This window comes from Lithobates pipiens, unplaced genomic scaffold (assembly GCF_037356315.1).
Source record: "Lithobates pipiens isolate NorthernLeopardFrog02 unplaced genomic scaffold, aLitPip1_a1.2 Scaffold_19, whole genome shotgun sequence".
Taxonomy (NCBI): domain Eukaryota; kingdom Metazoa; phylum Chordata; class Amphibia; order Anura; family Ranidae; genus Lithobates; species Lithobates pipiens.
The window spans coordinates 243,011,155-243,037,105 of record NW_027507764.1 but is presented as its reverse complement, the minus strand read 5'-3'; the positions used below and the strand labels follow the sequence as shown (position 1 = coordinate 243,037,105).

The 25,951-nt window shown below is 43.0% G+C and overlaps 1 protein-coding gene across 9 annotated transcripts in view; it reads left to right on the top strand.

Moving 5' to 3' along the window:
- The window catches only part of CTNND2 (catenin delta 2), a 918,973-nt gene that overhangs the window by 360,282 nt on the left and 532,740 nt on the right, over positions 1-25,951 (top strand). For all 9 annotated transcript variants that reach the window (XM_077491861.1, XM_077491860.1, XM_077491866.1 and 6 more), the window contains exon 7: positions 24,621-24,793. In XM_077491861.1, the coding sequence (XP_077347987.1) occupies positions 24,621-24,793 (173 nt within the window). The remainder of the gene's footprint in view (positions 1-24,620; positions 24,794-25,951) is intronic.

The following is a 25,951-nucleotide window of genomic DNA, read 5'->3' as shown; positions in this document are numbered from 1 at the left end:
ACCCACAGTAGGCAACAGGAGGAAAGGGATGGTGAGGGACAAAGCCAAGGTCGGGGCCACAAGCAGACAAGAATAGTCGGGAACACGCCAAAAGGTCAGGATCACAGGCAAACAGGGATAGTCAAAACACGCCAAAGTTGGTAACGGAAAACAGTAGAAGAGCACACGGCAGGAAACTAACACACAAAGGAATACACAATGGTTGATCAGCACTGATGGCCTGCAGTGCACAGGTTAATATAGGGCTCCCTGATAGGGCCTGGGGTGGAGCCATGCTTAGAGGAAAGGTTATAAAAACCACCAGGTGGAAGTGGCTGGCCTCTTAGTCTGAAGACATGAGGGGAGGTAAGCAAACACAGGAAGATCACTGTATAGCCATGACACTCTATTTGTATTAAAAAAGGACAAAAAAAATAATTTGGGTACAGTATTACATGACTGAGTAATTGTCCTTCAAAGTGTGAGAGTACTAAAAGCTGAAAATTGGTCTGGTCACGAGGAAGGCTTAAGTGTCCAGTTGTCAAATGGGTAATGATGCTTGAAGTGAACAGTTTAGAACAGTCCCTGTACAAAAGGACCTTTCTAAAGAAGTCATTTAAAACTGCTTGAGGCTTTAATGTAATGTCGGGTCCCGGTAATATGGATAAAAATCAGTGAGACAAACCACATGGGTACCCCCCCCAGCCCATTACCAGGGCTTTTGGGTCTTGTATGGATATTAAGGAGAACCCCGCACCCAAATTAAAAAAAGAAAAGGCGTTGGGCCCCCAGGCCCTATATGCTCTGAACAGCAGTATACAGGCAGTGAAAACTAGATTGTAGATTTGTTCTTATGTATAATTTGTTTGTAATTTGGAACAGGTACATTTTGTAAGTGTAGCTCCAGCCAAAAAATCTATTTGAAAGCTTTTTGGAAAACATAGGGAAGGGTTATCACCCCTGTAACATTTGTTTGTCTGTCTGTGCCCCTGTTCAGAAGATTTCCCCTTACTATCTATCCCAATGACAATGGGGACCGGATGGTGGTGGGAGGGGGGCCCCTCTCCCATCACTGATAAAAGTGATCTTGCGGTGAATCCGCTGCAGAGACCACTTTTATCTTGTAGCCACCCACCAACCGAACACGGGGATACTGGGGTTATGGCAGCTAGCTGCTGCCATAACATCGATATCCATCCTCAAAGTAGGGACATACATCGGCGTGCGGCGGTCGACAAGTGGTTATACAGGATTGGTTCCAGCACAGAACCCCGGGGGAACTCACTACCCACCCCTGACCATTCCGAGTACTCCCCATTTATCACCACCCTCTGAACTCACCCTTGAAGCCAGTTTTCAATCCATGTACTCACCCTATGGTCCATGCCAACGGACCTTATTTTGTACAGGACACGTTTATGGGGAACTGTGTCAAATGCTTTTGCAAAATCCAGATACACCACGTCTATGGGACTCCTTTATCTAGATTGCAACTCTCCTCCTCGTACAATGTTAATAGATTGGTTTGACAAGAATGATTGTTCATGAATCCATGCTGATTACTGCTAATGATACCGTTCTGATTACTAAAATCTTGTATATAGTTCCATATCGTCCCCTCCAAGAGTTTACATACTAGTAATGTTAGGCTAACTGGTCTGTAATTCCCAGAGATGTATTTTGGGCCCTTTTTAAATATTGGTGCTACATTGGCTTTTCTCCAATCAGCTGGTACCATTCCAGTCAGTAGACTGTCAGTAAAAATTAGGAACAATGGTCTGGTAATTACTTGACTGAGTTCCCTAAGTACTCTCGGGTGCAAGCCATCTAGTCCCAGTGATGTAATAATGTTAAAGTGGAGGGCCACCCTAAAAAAAATAGCATTAATATTCTTTAAAAAATAAAAAATAAAAAACATTAGAATTTTTTTATTTTTAACTTACCAGAAACCCCTGTTTGGCAGTCTTCCTAATCTGCCTCTTCCTACTCCGCAGTGATCTTCAGTTTTCTCTCCGCCTTGCGTTGTCTTCTGGGAAATAGGGCGCACTGTGTTCTGGGAAATGTGTGTGTCCCAGAACACAGTGCGCTCCATCTACAATGCGGCGCGTGACTCGCGCATAAGCAGTAGGAAACGGGGAGTGAAGCCGCAAGGCTCCACTGCCTGTTTCCCTTAGTGAGGATGGTGGCACAAGGACACAATGCGAGGGATGTATCGGCCTCGGGGGGGGGCCGACATCATGCTTAAAGAATTTCTGAGTATTTATTTTTTTGCTCTTCTGCATTATGTGTCTTTCATGTTCTATCTTAGCCATCCTTATTGCACCCTTACATTTCTTGTTGCATTCTTTATAATGTCTGAATGCTGAGGATGATCCATAAACCTTGTATTTTTTGAAGGTCTTCTCCTTTGCTTTTATATGCATTTTTACATTGGAGTTAAGCCATCCAGGACTTTTGTTCGCTCTTTTAAATGTATTACCCAATGGGATGCATTGGCTAATGCCCTTATTTAATATGCTCTTAAAGCAAACCCACCTCTCCTCCGTGTTCTTTGTTCCTATGATTTTATCCCAATTTATGCCTTCTAGCAAGGTTTGTAGTTTAGGGAAGTTGGCTCTTTTGAAATTAAGTGTCTTTGTATTCCCCTTATGTTTCCTATTTGTGTGATTTATACTGAAGCCAATTGACCTGTGATCACTGTTACCTACGAATTTATGATAGGAGATCTGCCTTCCCTTCCTGCCTCAGGTTAGGTGGCCTATAGCATACTCCCACTATTATTTCGCCCTTAGCTTCATCCCTTTGGAGCTCTACCCATAAGGATTCCACCTCCTCCCTTGCTTCCTTAGTGATGTCATCTCTCACATTCACTTGTATGTTATTCTTCATATATAGGCATACCCCTCCCCCTTTTTACCCTCTCTATCCTTGTGGTAAAGAGTATACCCTTGAGTGGTTGCCAGCCAATCATGAGAGCTGTTAAACCAGGTCTCTGAAATTCCCACAAAATCCTCCTCGTACAACAGTATCTCTAATTCACACATCTTGTCTGCCAAGCTCCTGGCATTGGTGAACATGCCACATAGTTTAGACCGGGCGCATGTTATCCTCTTATTGACTATCTCTACCTCTGGACCCTTCCCCCGTTGCCTATTTAAAAACCCCTCTAGCTTTTTGCCCATTCCCAGCTGATCTGCACCCTCCTCATTTAGGTGCAGTCCATCCCTTCTATAGTACTGGTTATCGATTGAGAAGTCGGTCCAGTCCTCCAGGAACCCAAACCCCTCTTTACTACATCAGCTCTTCAGCCACTTGTTTACTTCCCTAATCTCCCTCTGCCTTTCTGGTGTGGCTTGATGTACCGGTAGTTTTCCTGAGAATACTACCACGAGGTCCTTTTCCTCAATTTCCCAAGTCCCTAAAATTGTTCTTTAGGACACACAGTGGTGTAGTGGGTAGCACTCTCGCCTAGCAGTAACAAGGGTTGTTGGTTCAAATCCCAACCACGACACTACCTGCCTGGAGTTTGCATGTTCTCCCTGTGCCTGCGTGGTTTGCTCCAGGTACTATGGTTTCCTTTCACAGTCCAAAGTCATGCTGGTAGGTTAATTGGCTTAATTGGTTAATTGGCTTCTGTCAAAAATAAATTGGCCCTAGTGTATAGGTATAGGTATGGGTTGGGGACCTTGGATTGTGGGCTCCTTGGGGGTAGGGACCGATGTGTGTGTGGAGCACTGCATAAAAATTGATGGCACTATATGGGTACCTTAAATAATAATAATAGATGGGCATCTTGATGGGATGCAATGTATAGGGGTTGTGGACATGCACCCACACTCACTCAGGTTGAACTGGATGATCTGGTGTCTTTATTCAACCTTACTAACTATGCAACTATGTAACTATCTGCCTCTGACTTTGTCATTGGTGCCAATGTGCACCATGACAGCCGGGTCTTCCCCAGCCCCTCCCAGTAATCTGTCCACAAGATCTATGATGTGCCGAACCCGATCGCCTGGTAGACAACATACAGTTCGGTGCTTCAGGTCTTTGTTACAGATTGGCATCTCTGTCCTTCTAAGAATTAAGTCCCCTACCACCAGAATCTGTCCTTCCTTTCCCTTCGCTTCCCCCCGCTGTCACTGGTGGAGATCTTTCCCTGACTGGTTTTACCAATGTCACTCAATGGGGAGTACTTATTGGGATGCTCCAGCCCCGGATCAGCCATCCTTGAACTTCCCCCTCTACCCTTCCTGACTGTCACCCATCTACTCTTTCCTAGTGCCTGCACCTCTTTTTCTCCACCCGCCTCTGTGCTGGCTCCTGCCGGCACCTGCCGTGTATGTTCTTGGCTTTCCTTTAGTCTGGTGGGACTTCTCAGTGCTGGCAGTTGCTTCCCCAGATTCAGAACCTGGACTTCCAGGGAAACAATGTGCTTACACATTGCACAGCAGTATTAACCCTCGATCGGATCATCAAGGAATGCATACAATGCCGCAAGATGTACAACGAGTCACCTCGCCACACCTGCTTGGCACCTATTAATTTAATGAGGATTGGGGATTATACCCTGTCCAAATGACCTAACAACTAGCTTCCTGACACTAATAAATGTGTTGTGGGGTTAAATCAGACTTAATATATATGACAACCATAGCATATAGACAAGCATACAGGTGAACCATATGTATGTATGGAAAAGTATGACAGGAGTGAATGGTGTGGATAAATGGAGAATGGACATTGTAAAGAAATATATGTCAGATGGTTTGGTATACCATAGGTTATTAGAAATTATGATGGTATCTTAAGGAGAAGATGTTATACGATAATATGATGTTTAATTTGGTGATGAAAGATATTTATATGTATTTGTATAATTGTTTTAAAAAATTAATAAAAGAAGATTGAAAACAACCACTTTAAGTTACACATTAGTTGTGAGTAGGAAACTGTGCCAAATGCTTTTGCAAAGTTCAAATATCCTCAGCCAATCCTTGACTTTTGTTTGCTTTTTAAAGAGGAAGTAAACTCTTCCACTCTGATGCTTCTTTTCATTTAGTCTATTATAATAAGTAATTATCAAACTATAGCCACTGTAATCCAGCCCAAATCGCATATTACTTACTGTTTAAATAAACTTTAAAAAACTTGTTTCCAGGGGTTAGGCAGCGCCATCTTAAGTATTTTTTTCTGAATCCACAGTGGAGTGTATTTCTGCCCTTACATTGAGCACTTCCTGTACTGTTAACCAAGCCTCCTTCTCAATCCAACGTTTCTATGGCAACCCTGCTTCCCTGTTCATAGCTGACTTGTTTTATTTCATAGTATTTGCTTGTGCCAATTGTCTAATGTTTGCCTTTGTCAGTCTTATCAGTTTCAGCTGATAAGACTGCAGTAATGGCCAAGTTTACACAGCGTGTGACATCACATGGTCACATGGTGTATAGGAGGAAGCTCTGAATGATTCTGCAACCTCCAGGGATTTCAGTGGTGTGCCGTAGGAATTCCTGATAACAGATAAACAAGCACATAGAGAGTGTGCGGTGAATCAGGGGAGATCTGGGCATGCTCAGTGACGTCATTCTAAAGAACAAAAAGGATTACAACAATACTAAGCAAGTAAGGCGATATCTACAAGCAATGTTCATTAGGGTTCTTTATGCTGATTTACACGGGACAAAGTTGTGGGGGAGAGTTTACAACCACTTTACGTTTTTGGTTACTTTCTCATAAAAGAAAAGCAGATATGTTTGACAATGTCTGGCTTTTGGTATTTCATGCTGTCTCTTTCTTAAAATATTGTTATCTAGGAAAACTATTTCATGTGGTTATCAAATCCTCAAGTAACTTCCTGACTATAGAAGTTAATTATTTTTAACCACTTCAATACAGGGCTTTTATACATCCTTCCTTCCCAGACCAATTTTTAGCTTTCAGCGCTCTCACACTTTGAATGACAATTACTCATAGTCATACTGCACTGTACCCAAACCAGATTTTTATCATTTTTTTTTCACAAGCAGAGCTATCTTATGGTGGTATTTAATCACCACTGTTTTTTTTTATTTTTTGCAATATAAGCGAAAAAAGAGAGACATTTTTGAAAAAAACGATTTCTTTTTTAATTTCTATTGTAAAATTTTGCAAATAAGTAAGTGTTCTTCATAAATTTGGGCCAAAAGGTATACTGCTACATATCTATGGTAAAAATAACCCAAATAACTGTATATTATTTGGTCACTGTGAAAGTTATAGAGTCTAAAAGCTATGGTGCAAATCATTGAAAAGTGATCACACCTGATGTACTGAAGGCCTATCTCATTTGAGATCCTAATAAGCCAGGAAAGTACAAATTTCCCCCAAGTTACCCTTTTTTGGAAAGCAGACATTCCAAGGTATTTAGTAAGAGGCATGGTGAGTTTTTTGAAGTTTCTTTTTTTTATTTTTATTTTTTTTGCACAAAATTGTCATAATAACAAGTTATTTCTCTCACACCGCACATGCATACTAGACATGTGCAAAAGGAAAAAAATCATTTTGTTTTGTTTCATTTTAATTCGTTATTTCATTAATTTCGTTTAGTTATATTCGTTAAATTCATTTTCGGATTTCGTTTAGTTTTCAAATTAGAAAAATCGGTCGCATTAGAAAATATTTCAACCGAATTAGAAAATATTTGTACCGGATTCGAAATGATTTCAACATGATTCGAAATTATTTCAACCGCATTCAAAACTATTTCAACCGGATTCAAAAATATTTTGCGACCCGACTTTGGGGCCATGTATCTCGGAGTCACTTGGTGCTAAAAACCCCAAATTTTGTTGTAGTGCTAGTGCTATTGTGTTTGCATACCAAATTTGGGGTTTCTAGCTACAAGTGGCCCTGAGATATGTGGCCCCAAAGTCGGGTTGCAAAATGTCATTCTCTGCTGCGTATTGTCCACAAGTGACGTGGCAAGTGGACAATCCACAACTTGGTCACATGGCAGGTTAAGTGGCACTTGTGGCCGGTCACGTGGCACTTGTGGCAGGTGTCATGGTACTTGTGGCAGGTGTTGTGGCAAGTGGACAATACACAACTTGTGGCAGGTGATGTGGCAAGTGGACAATACACAACTTGTGGCAGGTGATGTGGCAAGTGGGCAATCCACAACTTGGGGTTCGGGTTAGGCTTAGGGTTAGGGTTGGGGTTAGGAATTCCCCTTGAAGAATAAGGATTGGACTCAGTGATTGGAATAGAATAAAATAATATTTTATACTATTCTGTTCAATTGTTTTTCTAGTCTATTCTTTTCTATTAAAATCTTTTCTATTCTAATTCATTCTATAGGAAATTCGAATTTCGGAAGATGGTTATAGATATATTTATATATCTATAGATATATTATATATATAAAACCATCTTCTGAAATTCTAATTTAGTATAAATATTTGGATCAAATTAGAATAGAAAATATTAGAATATAAAATAATAGAAAAGAATAGACTAAGAATAGACTATAAGAAAATGTAATATATATTATTTTAGTTTCCATTGTTTTGAGTTATTTTCAAATCTGTTCTCAAATTTGAATTTATACTATTCGAAATTATAATTTCAGAAGAAGGTCATATTCTTTTATTGTATTTTATTACATTCTATTAAATTCTATTCTGTTCTTTATTATTCTTTTATTTTCATTCTAATGTGTTATTATTTTATATTCTATTTTACTGTATTCTTTTTTAGAAATCGATTTATATTTCTTCGATTTTTATTCAAATTTATTTTCGAATTCGATTTGAATTGTTTTCAAATTCGATTCGACTAGATTTGTTTTCAATTTCGATTCGAATTGTTTTCAAATTTGATTTTTTTCAAATTCGATTAAAATTTCGTCCGAATTCGGTTGAATTAGTTAGCATTGTAATTCGGTAATTCGGATGCATCCGAATGTCCGAATAATGAAAATTCGTCCGAATTTCAATTCGTAACTAAACAAAATGCACATGTCTAATGCATACTTGCAATGACACCCCAAAATACATTCTGCTACTCCTCCTGAGAATAGTGATACCACATGTGTGATATTTTTACACAGCCTGGCCACATACAGAGGTCTAACATACAAGTAGCACTGTCAGGCATTCTACGAGCATAAATTGCACCTCTCATTTGATGACAACCTATCACAATTTTGAAGACCCTGGAGCACCATGTCAATGGAAACGCCCACAAATTACCCCATTTTGGAAAGCATAACACCCCAATTTATAATCTATGAGGCATAATGAGTCTTTTGAATGCTTCATTTTTTTCCCAAAGTTTTTGGAATATGTGGAAAAAAATGAAAACACATTTTTTTATATACAAAGTTGTCCATTTCTAAGATATTTTTAACACATAGCATGTACCTAGCAAAACTGACACCCCAAAATGCATTTTGCTACTCCTCCCGAGTATGGCGATACCACATGGGTGAGACTTTTACACAGCTTGGCCACATACAGAGGCCCAAAATTGAAGTAGCACCGTCAGGCATTCTACAAGCATAAATTACACATTACTCATTTCTCAATCACATATAACGCTTTTGAAGACCCTGGAGCACCAGGACAATGGAAATGCCCACAAAATTACCCCATTTTGGAAAGCTAACACCCCAACATGTAATCTGTGAGCCATAATGAGTCTTTTGAATGGTTTGTTTTTTTGGAAAATATGGGAAAAAAATTAAAACGCATTTTTTTTTACACAATGCTGTCCATTTATAAGATATTTCCAACACATAGCATGTACATAGCAAAAAGGACACCCCAAAATAAATTCTGCTACTCCTCCTGAGTATGATGATACCACATGTGTGAGAGTTTTAGTAATGCAGTGGTCCACATAGGAGAGCATTGGTCTAGGCAGCAGGCAAGAACATTGACAGTGACAGCAAAACAGGCAGCAGGCAGGAATAGTCAGTACAGGTAGAGATGTTGTCAGCACAGCCAAAGCATTGGTCCAGTTAGAAGGCAGGGATGTGGTCAGCAGCAGCAAAAGGATCAAAGGATCGTCCATGCAGCAGGCAGGAAGACTGTCCATAGTTAGTACATGCAGCAGGCAGAGGTATGGTCAGCACAGGCAGAGTATTTGTCCAGGGAGCAGGCAGGACCATCAAGCTTAGGGCATTGGTCAGGAAAGAATGGGGACATGGGTAAAGGCTTCTCCCACCCAAATCGCTTTGAAGCCTCCGGACAACCAGACCCTGTTCTGGGAACACAGAAAACAAAAAACTGGTTTTCTGAACTCAGAACACTATTCTGGAGTTACTCACATATGTGAGAACCCTGTGTAGCAGGGTGAAAGATCAATCCAAGGGGCAGGCAAAAACATGGTCAACAGGCTGAGGTCAGTGCAGGTAAAAGGCAGAAATAGACGGTAGGCAGAGGCATAGTCAATACAGTCTAGGGTAATTTCACGTGAAAGGCAGAAACATGGCGAATAAACAATGCAGACTGTAGGCAGAGGCATAGTCGAGAAACAGGCCAGGGTACGTTCACATGGAAGACAATGATATGGTTGGTTGAGGCAGGAAAATATTCAGAACAGAAATTTAAAATGGGGAAATGGCAGTATTGGAAATATGGGTTAATAGTTTTTGAGAGTGTGATATCGCTTGAAGCATTCTCCGATGCAAACAGGATCCGTCTTCCAGATCCTGTTGGAATATGGTCTGGAAAATGGCGCTCATGTAGTCTGCTGACCAAATCGGAGAAAATGCTGTCTGGGGGGAATACTTGTTGGTAGATCAGGGCAGTGACAATGTCTTCAATAAATTTAGGAAGGTGGTGGGTGTTTCCATTGATTTTTGGTAGATGATGAAAGAATTTAAAAGGGCCAAATTAAAAAAGTAAATTGCGACTTTTTTGTACCAGAAGAGGGATTTTCTTGTTGAAAGATAGGGCTGCAACATTTGATCATTTAAATCCACCCCCCCCCCCATTAATTTATTGTACTCGTTGATACAGGAAGGCTTGCGAATGGGACCTCATCTTCTGCGAAGTTCCTCAAGGTGTCATCGTGGATGGTGGACATAATGTACACACCTTTTCTATCCCTCCACATCACAGCCAACACTTCCTCGTTCCTCAAGATTGTCAATTCCCCCCTTTGAATGGTTGTGGTGACAAGACGCTGTGGGAAGCCCTTTCGGTTTTTCCTTGTTGTACCACAGGCCAATTTTATTTTAAGTATAGGTGGCGGACAAGGGCAAACTGGTATAATAGTTGTCCATGTAAATATGATTCCCCTTTGGGAGGAGTGGGAATGCCAACTCCCAAACAATTTTTTCACTTATTCCCATGTACGATGGACACTCTGGAGCTGGAAATCTTTGCCCTCATACACGTGGAATGAGTACACATAACCGGTGTCGCTTTCACAGAGCTTATTGAGCTTAAAGCCGTACCTTGCCCTCTTACTGGGGATATATTGCTTGATTCCCAGCTGGCCTGTGGGGGGGTTACTGTGAGTTGTCACTGAAATTCAGGAAGCGCATTATAATTTTGTATTGGGATTTGCACATGGCCAATGAAAAAATTGGCATATAATGGATGGGTTTGGTCGACCAATACTTATGCATTTCATCTTTTTTGTAAGCCACATGTTGAATGTTAGGCCTAAAAACAATTTAAGCTCCACCGTTAGGGGTCTCCATTCGAAAGGGCAGTATTTGGTATGCCTCTTCTGGGGTGTACACCTTTCTTGACATGTGGCAGGTACTCTGGTGGCAGGTGGTGACCTGGCGGGTACTCTGATGAGGTTGTGGGTACTCTGGTGACGGGTACTCTGGTGAGGTGGCAGGTACTCTGGTGAGGTGGCGGGTACTCTGGAGGCAGGGGGTGAGGTCGTGGTACTCTGGTGGCAGGTACTCTGGTGAGGTGGCGGGTACTCCTGATGGAAAGGTACTCCTGATGACCGGTACTAGATGACAGGTACTGGATGACAGGTCCTCTTTATTTAGGGGGGGGGGGGGGATCTGGGCACAGTAGTTTAGTATAGGGTACTGTAATATGTAACTCACTGTTAGTTGATCTCCTCCTCACACTGGATCAGTGTGTGAAGAGGAGAACCCAGCAACAGCGGTTACACACTGTTTTGTTTACATTTAGTGACCGGCTGTGATTGGACACAGCTGGTCACATGGTAAAGAGCAAATTTCATTGGCTGTTTACACTGATCAGGGCTAGGTTGTATCCAAGGGAAAAGCCTGAGCCCTAATCGCCGCTCTACGTGCCACCGGGGGCACTCGCGGACACTGTGCACGCCGCTTCCCAATTGCGCTCTTCATAGTGACCAATCACAGCTCTAGATGCTCCGCCGCCCGTCGCCGCCACTCCATTACCCCCATCAGGGAATGGCTGTGTCCCAAGGAACACACTGGACCCTCGATCGCCGCTCCCCAAAAAAATCACCCCTCCTAGCACAAATGCTCTACCCTTAAAATTTCCCCTCCTAGTACACATCTTCCGCCCAATCAAAATCCCCCTCCCCAACACAAATCTCCATAAATCACCACTCTTTGCACACATCCCTAAATTCCCCCCCCCCCCCTCTAGAACAATACTCACCTCCTGCCGTCCCCCAATTTCCCCCTTCCAACACAAATCCCCTCTCCCCATCTCCTTGTGGCACCCCCCACCTCACATGATAACACAGTGCCCAAGGCAGCCACCCTTCCTGCCCACCCCTTGTCCCGGGCCTGATCGTTCTACAGATGCTACTGTAATTACAAGTGCTCCCCTCGTGGATTTATTTGAGCAATTTTTGGCTGCTTTATTAAAGCGTTTTTCTTTTTCACTGCACTTTGTGGCACCCTTTTGTGGTGTTTTATTGTCATTTCAGAGATCCACTCCTGATTCTCTGTGGAGATGCCTACTTTTTCCTAGGAGTTTTATCATGGACTGCAATCAATATTATGGATGATTATGAACTCACTTAGCCTATCTTATAACATATGGACTCATTAGGGAGTTATCTGCTACTTCACATTGGGGATTGCACCGTAAACCCTGTGGTTTATCTTATAGAAGTGTTTAAATTATCATTAATAGTGTAATTGAAGCACTTTTATATGGAACATTAAATCTATCATTGGAAGCAATCATCTTACATGGAAAAAATATTCCCAATTTTGTTTTAGCTGCAGTAATCTGTGGTCACATGACATAAAGTAGATTCTCTCCACTACTATTTAAGATTGGGGGGGGGGGGGGAGCAAGCCGAAAAGATTCGGTGGACCCCAACTTCATTCCCGGAAGCTTATGTTTCTTGACTTTATCTGATAATAGACAGCAAGGCTCCCTGCAAGAGCTGCTGCCAATCAAAATCATCTCACTTGAGACTCACTCCTCAAGCCTAAACAATGTGTATCATATAGGATGGCTGGCAGGAAAGAACCCTCTATCAATCATTACTGCTGGAGCAAGCACACGCAGATGATCACGTGGGCAGAAAATTGGGGAGGAGAGCACATGTCATTCAGCTAGCTGGAGCTGTCCCTCAGGTTGATGTGGGGCGGGCTTCCAAAGGAGAAAGGAGAATGTTAAACACTTCCTTTCCAGAAACGGTGGCAGCGTAACAGTCAGAGGATTGGCTACTGTAGCATTGCCATTGACAACAGGCAAGCCCATTGAATTGGAATGCTCAACCAGGTATTTACTAATAATGAAAAGTTACATGTTGTATAGCTTCTACACCAAGATCCCAAAAATTATAAAAAAAAATATAGACAATGAAAAATGTTGGGTTTCATGACACTTTAATCGTTTTGCTATCACTACGCTAAATCACTTCTCCCAATCTGCACTGGCTCAGCGCAGTCAGTAGACCTTTTACCAGTAGCCTTACGATAAAGGGTTAATGACTAGATCAGCACACTTTCCCAGATTTTCAAGATGAGTTCTTTCTTCATCCACATGCGCAGGCTTCTTTGGCTTAAATGCTGTTCCATGGAACTCTGTGCCAAAAATGCCTTGAACAGCTATTCTTTGAGGGTGAAGGCCTGACTGGCCACTCCTTGGATCAGTATATTAAGGAGATAATGGGGGGTAAGAGTACCCCCCCCCCCCAGTAAAAGAAGACTTGTGCTTCTACAAGTTTCTACAAGTAGGCCTTCTACTGTTGAGGATAGGAAAGTTTAATTTTGTCCCTCTCTATCCTTTACTTACAAATCTGACCATTCCTTCTTTTCAAAATTTGGCCCTTCAAACCAGCCAGGTCTGGTTCCAAACCATTTTCCAAGTGGGCGCCCCGCTTGTCAAAGTTGGAAGTCATCTGTCACTACTGGCTTACTATTTCCAGGAAATCTCGGACTACTGGGTCCAGTTTATACTTTCCAGGGGCTACCAACTAGAGTTTCAAACTTTGCCTCATTACCACTTCATGCTTATAAACTTGCCTCCTTTCCTGAAAAGTCAGACAGCTCTTCTTCAACATACTCTGTCTCAGGGCATCCTTACCAACCTCTACTGAAAACTCTACTTGACCTCAGAGAAAACCCCCACTTTGTACCTGCATGAGGGTTTTGTGTTCAAGTGGTTGCCTCCTTTGAGGCTGCACTGTATGGCCAGTTTCACTCCAGACTGTTACAGCCAGGGCCGTCTTATCAAGTTGGCACATCTGGGCACAGCCCATGGGCCCTAGATGCACATGCAGATACCATGTGTGAATACATCCTTAAAAACAATCCAAATGTCTCTTTTTAAAGACATTTGTCAGCCAGTGAGGAAGCAATGTCCGCTCCTCACCACTCGTTTTAACTCCCAAAATGCTGCATCACCCCACCACAATAAATTAGTTGCCTACAGTAAAGCATGAGTGCTGCACTTAGGAGCTACAGTTGCAGTTACTGAAGCAGAACATGATCCCCTCCCTTTGGAGACTGGGCCTCAGATCAGTATTCCAAAATGATAAGGACCCCAAACACACCTCCAAGACGACCACTGCCTTGTTAAAGAAGCTGAGGGTAAAAGTGATGGACTGGCAAGCATATCTCCAGACCTAAACCATATTGAGCATCTGTGAGGCATCCTCAAACAGAAGGTGGAGAAGCGCAAGATCTCTAACATCCACCAGCTCTGTGATGTCGTCATGAAAGAGTGGAAGACCTGTGAAGCTCTGGTGAACTCCATGCCCAAGAGGGTTAAGGCAGTGCTGGAAAATAATGTTGGCCACACAAAACATTGACACTTTGGGCCCAATTTAGACATTTTCACTTAGGGGTGTACTCACTTTTGTTGCCAGCGGTTTAGACATAATGGCTGTGCGTTGAGTTATTTTGAGGAGACAGCAAATGTACACTGTTATACAAGCTGTACACCCACTACTTTACATTGTAGCAAAGTGTCATTTCTTCAGTGTTGTCACATGAAAAGATATAATACATTTTTACAGAAATGTGAGGGGTGTACTCACTTTTGTGAGATACTTTATATCGCTCAAAGCGTAGAGGTGTTGGTGAAGGTTCAGGATCAGGTATGGAGCATGAAGGATCAAGTGCGGATTGTAATTTATATATCATTCATATATTGAAAGAAAGCAGTACCTCCTTAATCGGGCTTTAAATGGCAACAATACTACAAAGATGTAATATAAATATTTTATGGAAATAGAGTAAAAAAATCGATCACACATGTGATGATTGATAAAAAACACATGAACAATTGACAAAAACACATAATTTCTTGTACTTGAATATTATTGTACATAGGGTTGAAGTAGTGAAGTAGTTACTCTCCAAATTTCAGAGAAAATTTTTCGGTACCCAACGTGTTTCAGGTTCAAGCCCTTTTGTTGGGGTTTTTTATACAGGAGAGTTTCTGTTTTGAATATTATTGTACATAGTGTCTAAATTTAGTTACTCTCCAAATTTCAGAGACAAAATCTAGAGTTTACGACACATTTCAGGTTCAAGCCCTTTTGTCAGGGATATGTTGAGCATATAGTAAAAGTTGCAGCACTCAACTGTACAAATATTCAGACAGAAACTAGGTCCTCACTGACAGTGGATGGCGTGGTTGGAGGTCTAGTCTAGCCTCCATTTCAACCTATAGTGCCCCACAGAGGATGCAGTATCAATTTCTCCTACACATTTTGTGTGTTGAATTGGTAGCAGAAACTTATTTGGTCAAGAAAAGATTTTCCAGTATAGGCTGGGTCAGGCCTTTCCACAATCCTTCATATAAAAGGAGAAATTGTAATGATATGTGTCCATCGGTCCTTATCCTGCTTCTGAGGATCCGTGGAGCGCACTGTCCACCCTGACAGTGATACAGCATCTTCCGTGGGGCACTGTAGGTTGAAACGGAGGCTAAACCAGACCTCTAACCACGCCAATGCATTTTCAGTGGGTCGTGGATGGACACTAATGCACGTACAGATTGATTTTTTGTATGGACACTTGGAATGTAGAGTGTATTTGGTTTTTGATTATTTTTGCGAAATTTTTTGTGTCTTCATTAGAACACTGCATTTACTTCAATATTGCTATATATCTTGCCCTACATTTTGTACACTATGGCATAGGTGCTCCATTTAATCAATAATTCAGTGATGATATACAAAGTTTGTGACAGTCACTGCAAGTGCTCCAAATAGTAATCTGTGCAATTCCACGTGGGTAAAGTGCGTCACCCATCACACACTCATCAGAACACCATGGCCCATTTATTTCTAAAAGGATCTACTTTCGCTGTTAGCAGAGTATTCCTTTAACACGTAGAGACAGAATAATGTCACTTCCCCTTAGTGGAACACATGGCGGTTCGGACTATTGAAGTAGCAATGTTTGTGGCTTTATATACGGTATTTATTATATGCTGGATAACATAAGGATTATTTTTAAAGGAAGATTTCATTTTTAATAAACATGTTGCACTATGATGGTTGTTTGTGACTTGTGACTTGTTCATCCTTCTATTTGAGGTCTTCTAAGGCACCACCGGGTGCATTCATTGAGACTTAGCCTATTGGAGGAATAGTCTGCTTAAAGCGAAAGTGGATCCTTTTAGCAATAACTGGGTCATGGTGTTCTGATGAGTGTGTGATCTATGTGATCTAAGCAAGATATCATAAGATTTTAGGCAGGTGTAAAAAAAAGCTGTATATTAGGAATGCTTTCAGAAATAAAAGTGTTAATAGTTTATTTTTATCAGTAAACCACAAGGATATCACTGACCCAAGTGCTCAAATGGACCAAAAGTTTAAATACACAACAGCAGCTATTATAAATAAATAAAATCAATCAACAAAATATGCAAAAAAAAAAAAAAATATTGTAATTTTAGCATTAACAGCGCTAAAAATGCAATATGATAATGTCCTTTTAAAGATTCACTCCACTGTGGCCACGATTTAGTTTATCTGGATACCATCACCAAACACTTCATGCATTAAAGCGTCCCCGTTGGTAATGCACTCAGCAGACATTGGTATACACAGGGCCTTAAATCACCATACACTATGAGATCTGGTCAGATCTTTCCAGCAACGATACACTTTGGACCTGGCCCCTCTTCCTGAATCAGTCAATTTCTCAAGCAATAGTTCGTATAAGCAGAGACAAAAGGGGGAGCTGGCATAGTGTAATACTGTTTATTTAATAAAAAAAATCACACACACAATAATATCTGCTTACATGGTAACATAAGTAAAAAAGCATATAGAATACCTCTGCCGACCAGCGCAAGTCACCTCTCACCGCCTCCTGAGTTGGTATATGGCTTTGATGGAACCCGGGCTTGACCGGCGCTATTATTGACAGATATGGGAGCCGCGTAGACAGCCCTAACGCGTTTTGTCATCACATCTTTGGAGGGCGTGGCTACACGGCATGGCTCTTCCCTTATATCCACATGCAGGTAAAAAACGTAACCCTGCATGTGACAGGCAAATGCAAAAAACGTGGATACACTGCAGCCAGACACCAACCCAGCAAAGGCAGAAGTAGAATGGCAAATACACAAATTATCATAACAGAATCATTGTACCCTTAATTACGATGCACAATATATACAGCAATCCCACATGACCAACATTATCTGCGATGCTGCAACACTATTAAAGGACAGCACACCGCAGTAATGACATACGATACTGATGTAATTGAAAACAATGAGAAGCAGGAAAACATTCTCTGTGAGTAAACAAATCACTAACTCACAATCAACGAAGATTGTATATCTAATATAGACAAGAAAAAATATAATATATATAATAATAGTAAAACCCCTAAAAAGGCAAAGGAAATAATTTAAATTTTAATTTAAGATAAACTCATAACAAAATTCTTTCACATAGACATCAATAAAAAATAATGCTAGAAAAGCATGATATACAAGACCCGAGAGACTCACGCATTGACTACTAAGAAAATACAGTAATCGTACTACCCTACATGATACTTAAAAAGTCATGCGACTCGAGAAAGTTATGTACTATAAAATCGCATATAGCCTCAAAAAGATCAAATGGATATGAAACAGGTCACAAAAAGAAAATACAGGCTAATAATCATGAGAAGAATAAACGGTTTTAATAATTGCTAATAAAACAATTCAATTCTAGATGAATATTCATTCCATTTGCACTCATAATGTAATGCCTTGTACACACGGTCAGACATTCTGACTACAAAATCCGTCAAAATTTTTTCCGACGGATTTTGGCCCAAACTTGTCTTGCATACACACGGTCGGACACAGTTGTTATAAAATCTGATCGTTTAGAATGAGGTGGTGTACAACACATACGACGGGACTATAAAGAGCCAATAGCTTTCGTCTGGTAATTTATTCTGAGCATGCATGGCACTTTGTCCTTCAGAATTGTCTCCACACGATCGGAATTTAAACAATCGGATTTTGTTGTCGGAAAATTTAAGATCCTGCTCTCAAACTTTGTGTGTCGGAAATTCCGACGGAAAAAGTCTGATGGAGACCACACATGATCGGATTTTCCGACAACACGTTCCGATTGCACATTTTTACGTCGGAAAGTCCAACCGTGTGTACAGGGCATTAGTCAAATGAATTTTATCAATTCCTCAAAATTTCAAGCCAGCGGGGTCCCTCCCATGTTTTAATCTGAAATGTAATGAAACACTGTGGTCCTTGTACCCTATTAGGATGTTATAAATATGCTTAGACACCCTTTTCCCCAATTTTACTTCTGCCAATATACATTAGCCCGCAGGGGCACTGAAGGGCATAAACTACATGGGTGGACGTGCATGAAATGAATTCTTTAATCTTGAATTCCCTATTATTAGCCATAGACCTGGAACTAGTAAGGCCGATAATGTGGGTATTCACTTGTTGCAAGCCTTACATTTCCTACAGGCATAAATGCCAGCACAATCCCAAAACTTTTGAGGTTGAGTGGGAGGATTTTACAACTTTATCCCGGATGGATGCTGTCGGTCTATAAATAAAAGGAGAAACGTCAGGAAGTTCCTTAGACAAAGTTTTATCCATTCTCAGAATATTTCAATGCCTTCTGAAAATGGATTTAACATCCCTAAATTGTTAGTGAAAATTACTAATAAAACCCCATTCATGTTTTTTATTGTCACTTCTTTCTTTAGTTATAAGGCAAGAATCCTGCGTAGCGACTCCAACCTCGTGAATCGCCCTATCCAGGGATTTCGAATTATATCCCTTTTCAACAAAACTGGTCTTAATCTGTTGTGACTGTGTAACAGCCTCTCTAATTGAATTTTCGTCATAATAATATTAAGCTGGAATTTAATTGGAGTAGGGACACGATAAACTATTTGAATGTCACAATTATGAGGAGTCAGGATGGGTTGTGCACTAAGGCTTTTTTTAAGCCGATGGCGGACTCTTTCATGCACGAGGTGTTTGGAGATGGTATCCAGATAAACTAAATCGTGGCCACAGTGGAGTGAATCTTTAAAAGGATTTTTTTTTCTTATTGCATTTTTAGCGCTGTTAATGCTATTTTTTTTAGCATATTTTAGTTTATTTTTATCAATTAACAAAATGGAAAGTAAATGCATCAATTCTTTTTGGTACAGTTGCACACAGATTTTGAAGGAACTCAACAGGTAGGTTGTATCAAACATCTTGGAGAACTAACCACAGATCTTCTGTGGATGTAGGCTGCCTCAAATCCTTCTGTCTCTTCATGTAAATCCAGACAGACTTGATGATGTTAAGATCAGGACTCTGTGGGGGCCAAAACATTGCTTCCGGGACTCCTTATTCTTCTTATTTACTCTGAAGATAATTCTTAATGGCATTGGCTTTATGTTTGGGGTTATTTTCATGCTGCAGAATAGCATTCATAACAATAACTTGTGTTTTGTTACTAATTTTGTTTTATAATTTGTTTATTTTCATTTTGTTTTCACCAAATTTTCAGAATGATTAGAATTCAGATTGGTTGAAAAATGATCGAACGACTCAAATTCTGGTTGTTAAGCAGCGGGCTGGAAAGCCGGCCGCCCCGTCCTTAACAACCTAGGACTCATCAGCTCTCAGCGAGCTTCCGCACTGACAGCTGAAATTTAAACAAAACCATGCCGGCAATAGAAAATTCAGAAAAAATGGGGACAAGCGTCTCTTCCCCACAACCCTGGGCTGTGGTTGTGGGCACCTGTGGGTGGAGGGCTTATTGGACTCTGTAAGGGGGACACCAGATATTTGAAGGGATTTTACATTTTTATTGTTTCACTTAAAGTGGGAAAACAAAATAAAGAAAAAAAGGATGTGGGCCTCCCCCCAGTCCATACAAGGCTCTTTGGGATTTTAAGGGGAACCACATTGCAAAATGTAAAAAAAAACAAAGTGGGGTCCACCCCAAAATTCATACCAGACTCTTATCTGAGCACATAGCCTGGCAGGCCAGGGAAGAGGGGGGATGAGTTAGCACCCCCTCCTGAACCATACCAGGCCACATGCCCTCAACATGGCTCTGCCCCCCTCACCCCAAATCACCTTGACCCCATGTTGATAGAGACAAGGGCCTCTTCCCGATAACCCTGGGAGGTGGCTGTGGGGGTCTGTGGGCAGAGGGCTTATTTCGATTTCCCCCCCCCCTACATGAATGAGTGGGGAGTACGTTGCACCCCTTCTCATTCATCAAAAAAAGTGACAAAAATAAAGAAAAACATTACATGGTTTTGGACAAGTCCTTTATTAATAATACAAAAAAAGTTCTCCCATTTAGCTCTGTTGTCCATCATGATGACCGCCGCATCAACAGACCTGATAAAAAAAAAGCTCCACTCGTGACGAATACTAACCGCCCAATGCTTACTCTGCCGGGTGACAGCTCTTAGATGGGTAAAGGGCAGGGCCATCTGGTGACATCACATGGTGAACCGCCCCTTGTGACATTATCAATGCAGCATGCCCTGGACGGTGAAGTCACAAGGGGCAGGGTCACCCGATGACATCATTGGGTGACTCCGCCCCTTAGCCATTTAAGACATGTCAGATGGAGAAACAGGCAGTCCGTGGGGAGCCTTTTTTCTTTTTTCAGGTTCAGTGGGTGGCGTGAGATCTACATCGGGGACATTGTTTTTTATTTTTTAATAAAGGAATTGTGAAAAACTCTTGTACTGTCTTTATTTACCTTTAACACATTTTTTGGTGAATGTGTAGAGGTATATGTACCCCATACTCATTCACATAGAGGGACGAGATATGAGGGCCCCCTTGTTAAAGGGGGCTTCCAGACTCCAATAATTCCCACACCCACAGACCCCCACAGCCCAGGGTTGTAGGGAAGAGACCCTTGTCCCCAACAATATGAGACCCTGCCCCAAAGCATCCCCCATGTTGAGGGCATGTGACCTGGTATTGCTCAGGAGGGAGGTGAGCCAACTCATCTCCCCCCCCCCCCTTTTCTGGCCTACTAGGCTGTATGCTCGGATAAAGGTCTTTTATAGATTGTGGGAGGACCCCATGCTGTTTTTTTTCAAAAATGTCAGCGTGGAGTTTCACTTAGAATCTGTACTAGACCAGAAGGACCTGGTATAAATTGGGGGGGGGGGCCACATTGTTTTTTTTAGAACTTTCTATTGCGGTGTTCTATTGAATAGTGCCCTCCATTGAAAAGTGCCCGCACATGCACAGTATGGAAGGCCACTCCAGCTGAGACCGTAGTTGTCACATTGTTTCCCTCGCTGTTGCAGTGCGGGTTGTGGCTGTGTTGCAACCCACCTGACACAGACAAAACCTGTCATTCAACAAACCAAACCTGCCCTGCAACACACGCAAAACTGGTCCTTCAGCACACTGTAAAGCCAGCCCACAACAGCGAGGCACAATCTGAAAACTGCGGTCTCCCTCCACTGTTTGCATAGCTTTCCATTGTGCTCGTCAATTGGTATCTCCGGTCGAAAAATTCCTTCTATGATATGTGCTATGGTGACGTCACAACAGCTGAACAGGAAATTACCTGGAGTGGCCATCCATACTGTGCATACACATACGCGTACTATTCGATAGAACACCGCCATTGTTTTGTTTACATTTCAGCTGTTAGTGGGGAAGCCCGCTGACAGCTGATGAGTCATTGGTTGTTAAAGTTATGGCTTAACAACCAGCTATTCTTGACACAGAATTAAATACAGTCGATCATTAGTCGACAGATCTGACTTCTAAAGCCGCGTACACACGGGGCGGACTGTCTGGCCAACTTAGTCCGTCAGACAATCCGACGGACAGTCCGTCATACTTTCGAATGAACGGACTTGCCCACACACGGCACTTTTTGAGCGGACTAATACGGCGTACTAAGTCCGCCATACTATCCGCCCTACTTTTGAAATGAACGGACTCGCCCACACACGTGGAGGAAAGTCCGCTCATTTCGAGCGCGTCTCCAGGTAGGCGGGGCCCACGAAGGAGACGTCGCTGACCCCGCCGCCTGGAATGGACTTAAAGGGGAACCCCAACGCCGGAAAAAATCGGCGTGGGGGTCCCCCCCAAGTCCACAACAGACCCTTGTCCGAGCACGCTACCCGGCCGGCCAGGAAAGGGGGGCGAGCGAGCGCCCCCTCCTGAGCCGTACCAGGCCGAGTGCCCTCAACATGGGGGCTGCCTTGGGGAAGGGGGGGCCGCGCGCCCCCCCATCCCAAAGCACCTTGTCCCCATGTTGATGAGGACAAGGGCCTCTTCCCGACAACCCTGGCCGTTGGTTGTCGGGGTCTGCGGGCGGGGGGCTTATCGGAATCCGGGAGCCCCCTTTAATAAGGGGGCCCCCGGATACCGGCCCCCCACCCTATGTGGATGAGTATGGGGTACAATATACCCCTACCCATTCACCTGTAAAATAAAAGTACAAAAAAAACACAACACACGAGATAAAATACTTTATTGCACAGCTCCGGGGGTCTTCCGTCTTCGGGGGTCTTCTCGCCGGACTCCTCCGCTATCTTCTTGTAGCTCTTTTGCTAGCGGAGGAGTCCGGCTTTCTTCCTCGCTGCCGGCCTCTTCTCCCGACTTCGGGGGTCTTGTCCCCCTCTTTGGTTCTTCTGCCGGGCCACCGCGCCTTCTTATAGCTCTTTTACAGGCGGTGGCCCGGTCTTCTGTCGCCGTCGTCGCCGCCGCCTTCCGTTCTTCTTCTTCTTCTTCTTCTCCAGGAGATGTTGCCTCGACGATCTCTCCGGCCGGAATGCCAGGGACGCACTGCGCGGCCACTTATATAGGGACAATGGGGCGGTGTCACATGGCTTTATGTCACATGGGTTGGGGTCACATGGTGACCCCGCCCCCTTGCGATGTCATAGTCCCCATGTGACATCAACCCATGTGACCAACCCATGTGACATAAAGCCATGTGACACCGCCCCATTGTCCCTATATAAGTGGCCGCGCAGTGCGTCCCTGGCATTCCGGCCGGAGAGATCGTCGAGGCAACATCTCCTGGAGAAGAAGAAGAAGAACGGAAGGCGGCGGCGACAGAAGACCGGGCCACCGCCTGTAAAAGAGCTATAAGAAGGCGTGGTGGCCCGGCAGAAGAACCGAAGAGGGGGGACAAGACCCCCGAAGTCGGGAGAAGAGGCCGGCGGCGAGGAAGAAAGCCGGACTCCTCCGCTAGCAAAAGAGCTACAAGAAGATAGCGGAGGAGTCCGGCGAGAAGACCCCCGAAGACGGAAGACCCCCGGAGCTGTGCAATAAAGTATTTTATCTCGTGTGTTGTGTTTTTTTTGTACTTTTATTTTACAGGTGAATGGGTAGGGGTACATTGTACCCCATACTCATTCACATAGGGTGGGGGGCCAGTATCCGGGGGCCCCCTTATTAAAGGGGGCTCCCGGATTCCGATAAGCCCCCCGCCCGCAGACCCCGACAACCAACGGCCAGGGTTGTCGGGAAGAGGCCCTTGTCCTCATCAACATGGGGACAAGGTGCTTTGGGGTGGGGGGGCGCGCGGCCCCCCCTTCCCCAAGGCACCCCCCCATGTTGAGGGCACGCGGCCTGGTACGGCTCAGGAGGGGGGGGCGCTCGCTTGCCCCCCTTTCCTGGCCGGCCGGGTAGCGTGCTCGGACAAGGGTCTGTTTTTTTCGATTTTTTTCGGCGTTGGGGTTCCCCTTTAAAACCATACCAGGCGGCGGGGCCAGCGACGTCTCCTTCGCGGGCCCCGCCTACCTGGATACACACTCGAAATGAGTGGACTTTTCTCCGGGAGGGAAAAGTCCGCTCATTTCAAAAGTACGGCGGACTGGCGCACACACATGGGCGGATTGTCTGCCGAAATGCGAGTCCGACGGACAGTATTACGGAAATTCCGAAATACTTAGTCCGCCAGACTGCACGCTGAAAAAGTCCGCTGAAGCCCACACACGAGCGGACTGTCCGCTGAAATGTGTTTCGGCGGACTAAGTAGGCCAGACAGTCCGCCCGTGTGTACGCGGCTTTATTGTTCTGAAAAATTGGAATTCATTAGAAAGTTAATAAAGAAAACTAATTTTGAAGAATATCAATGACATTAGTTATTATTTAATTTGTAGATTCAGATACATCCAAATCTCAGAATAACCAAAAATCAATCTGAGTTTGTATTCTGACTGAAATGAATCACACATGTCTATTTCTCAGCATTGAGGACACCATTGATTCTGATCAAATCTCCAACTCAATTTGCAGAAATTCAGCCCCAAATTTGCAAGGAAACATGCTTCTTTGTTGCCTGCAGACACTCATTATTGTACTGCTCTCCAACCCTTGCACAAACAAACTGCCTCCTGCTACAGGCAAATAATCCAGATTTGGGCTCATCGGTCAAGAGCACCTGCTAACATTTTTCTGCACCCAAGTGCCTATTATTAGTTGAGTTGCTTAGCCTTGTTTCCACATACGAGGTATGGCTTTTTGGCCGCAATTCTTTCATGAAGACCAATTTGTTTCAGCCAGTTCTGTGCTCCAGTGGAGTGGAGAACACTTAAGGCAGGAAGTGTGTTAATGGTTAAAGCACCAGGTGAAAATAAAGCAAAAAAAAAGCCTATTAAATGAATATGAATGCAGCAGTTTCTGGTTACTTCACATAGAACGAATGTACATGCAGGTTCGCTGGATGAATAGCTTTGCATATTTTTTAAAAATAGACCCCTCATTGTTCTGCTTTTCTTAACTCAGGACCCAGCCTGCTATCCCAGAGCGCACTTCAGCTCAGTTCTAAACCTGAAGGATCTTTCCAGTATTCATCAAGCTACCATAGCAACCAAACCCTTGCATTGGGGGAAACATCTACATTGCAATTCCCGAGCCGCAGCAATCAAGCCAGATCAGCTATTCAGAGCTATAACCAAGTAAGTGGAAATGTAAATTCTGTTTGTTTAAGCTAAAACATTGGGTGTCATACACTAGTTCATTATTAGAACAATTCAGTTATTTCAAAGTATTATTATAACCAAGTGAACACAGTGGCAACAATGCTCAAAACAGTTCTGATTATTATATATAGATTTACTAAAACTGGAGAGTGCAAAATCTAGTGCAGCTCTGCATAGAAACCAATCAGCTTCCAAGTTTTTTTTTTTTTTTTTGTCAAAGCTTAATTGAACAAGCTGATTGGCTACCATGCACAGCTGCACCAAATTTTTCACTCTCCAGTTTTAGTAAATCAACCCCTATGAGAGATGGTTGCTATCAGAACAAGAGTGGATTCCATTTGGAGACAGGTGGGTGTTACCTACAAATAAGGGTAGTCTGCTTTTTTTGTGCAGGTAGTTGCTGCTGGAGGTATCCCAAATAGACAAACATCTGAGATAAATGATAGCAGAACACTGTCTAGTGTGTTAAGCTGGCCATACATGGATCCCTGCTAAACCGGCTGAATTTTGATCCATGTATGAGCACTGTAGTTGGACAGAAGTTTATCCACTGATCGACTTTTGTACAGATACCCTCTCAGATTTTCGCCGCTTGATCAGTGCTGCAGGCTATATCGGTATATATGGTGGCACGATCAGAATAAAATGACACAGCAGGAAGGATTCCCCCAATCCACCCAGTTCAAGGTGGATGAGGGAATCGGGTCTTTTTTTTTGCGTTCGACCCTCTGGTTGAATGAAAAAAAAATGACTAATGTATGGGCTCCCTAAGACTATGCTTGAACAGGCTAACAGCCTGCATGGACCAGATTGGACAATATAATAGCCAGGAGGTTGGACATTGTTTAGCGACTGTATTGAGATGAAACAGACCCTTGCAAGGGTATGTTGTCTACTTTGTTGTTGTCATTGGGATGGTAACCTTAAAACATGCTAGCAAGTGGACTGAAGCCTTACAAGCTCTCTGATTGGTGCTAATCCTTACCATGTACCTAACAAAAACACAGCACCATGCCATGGGCCTCCTGTTGCTGGTGGGTGACATTTTTCTGTTCCACCTGTAAGGGTGCTTGTAAATAATCAGGTGTTGCATAATTGCCAGCCCCGCTTCTTCTTGATAGGACAGTTACCCAT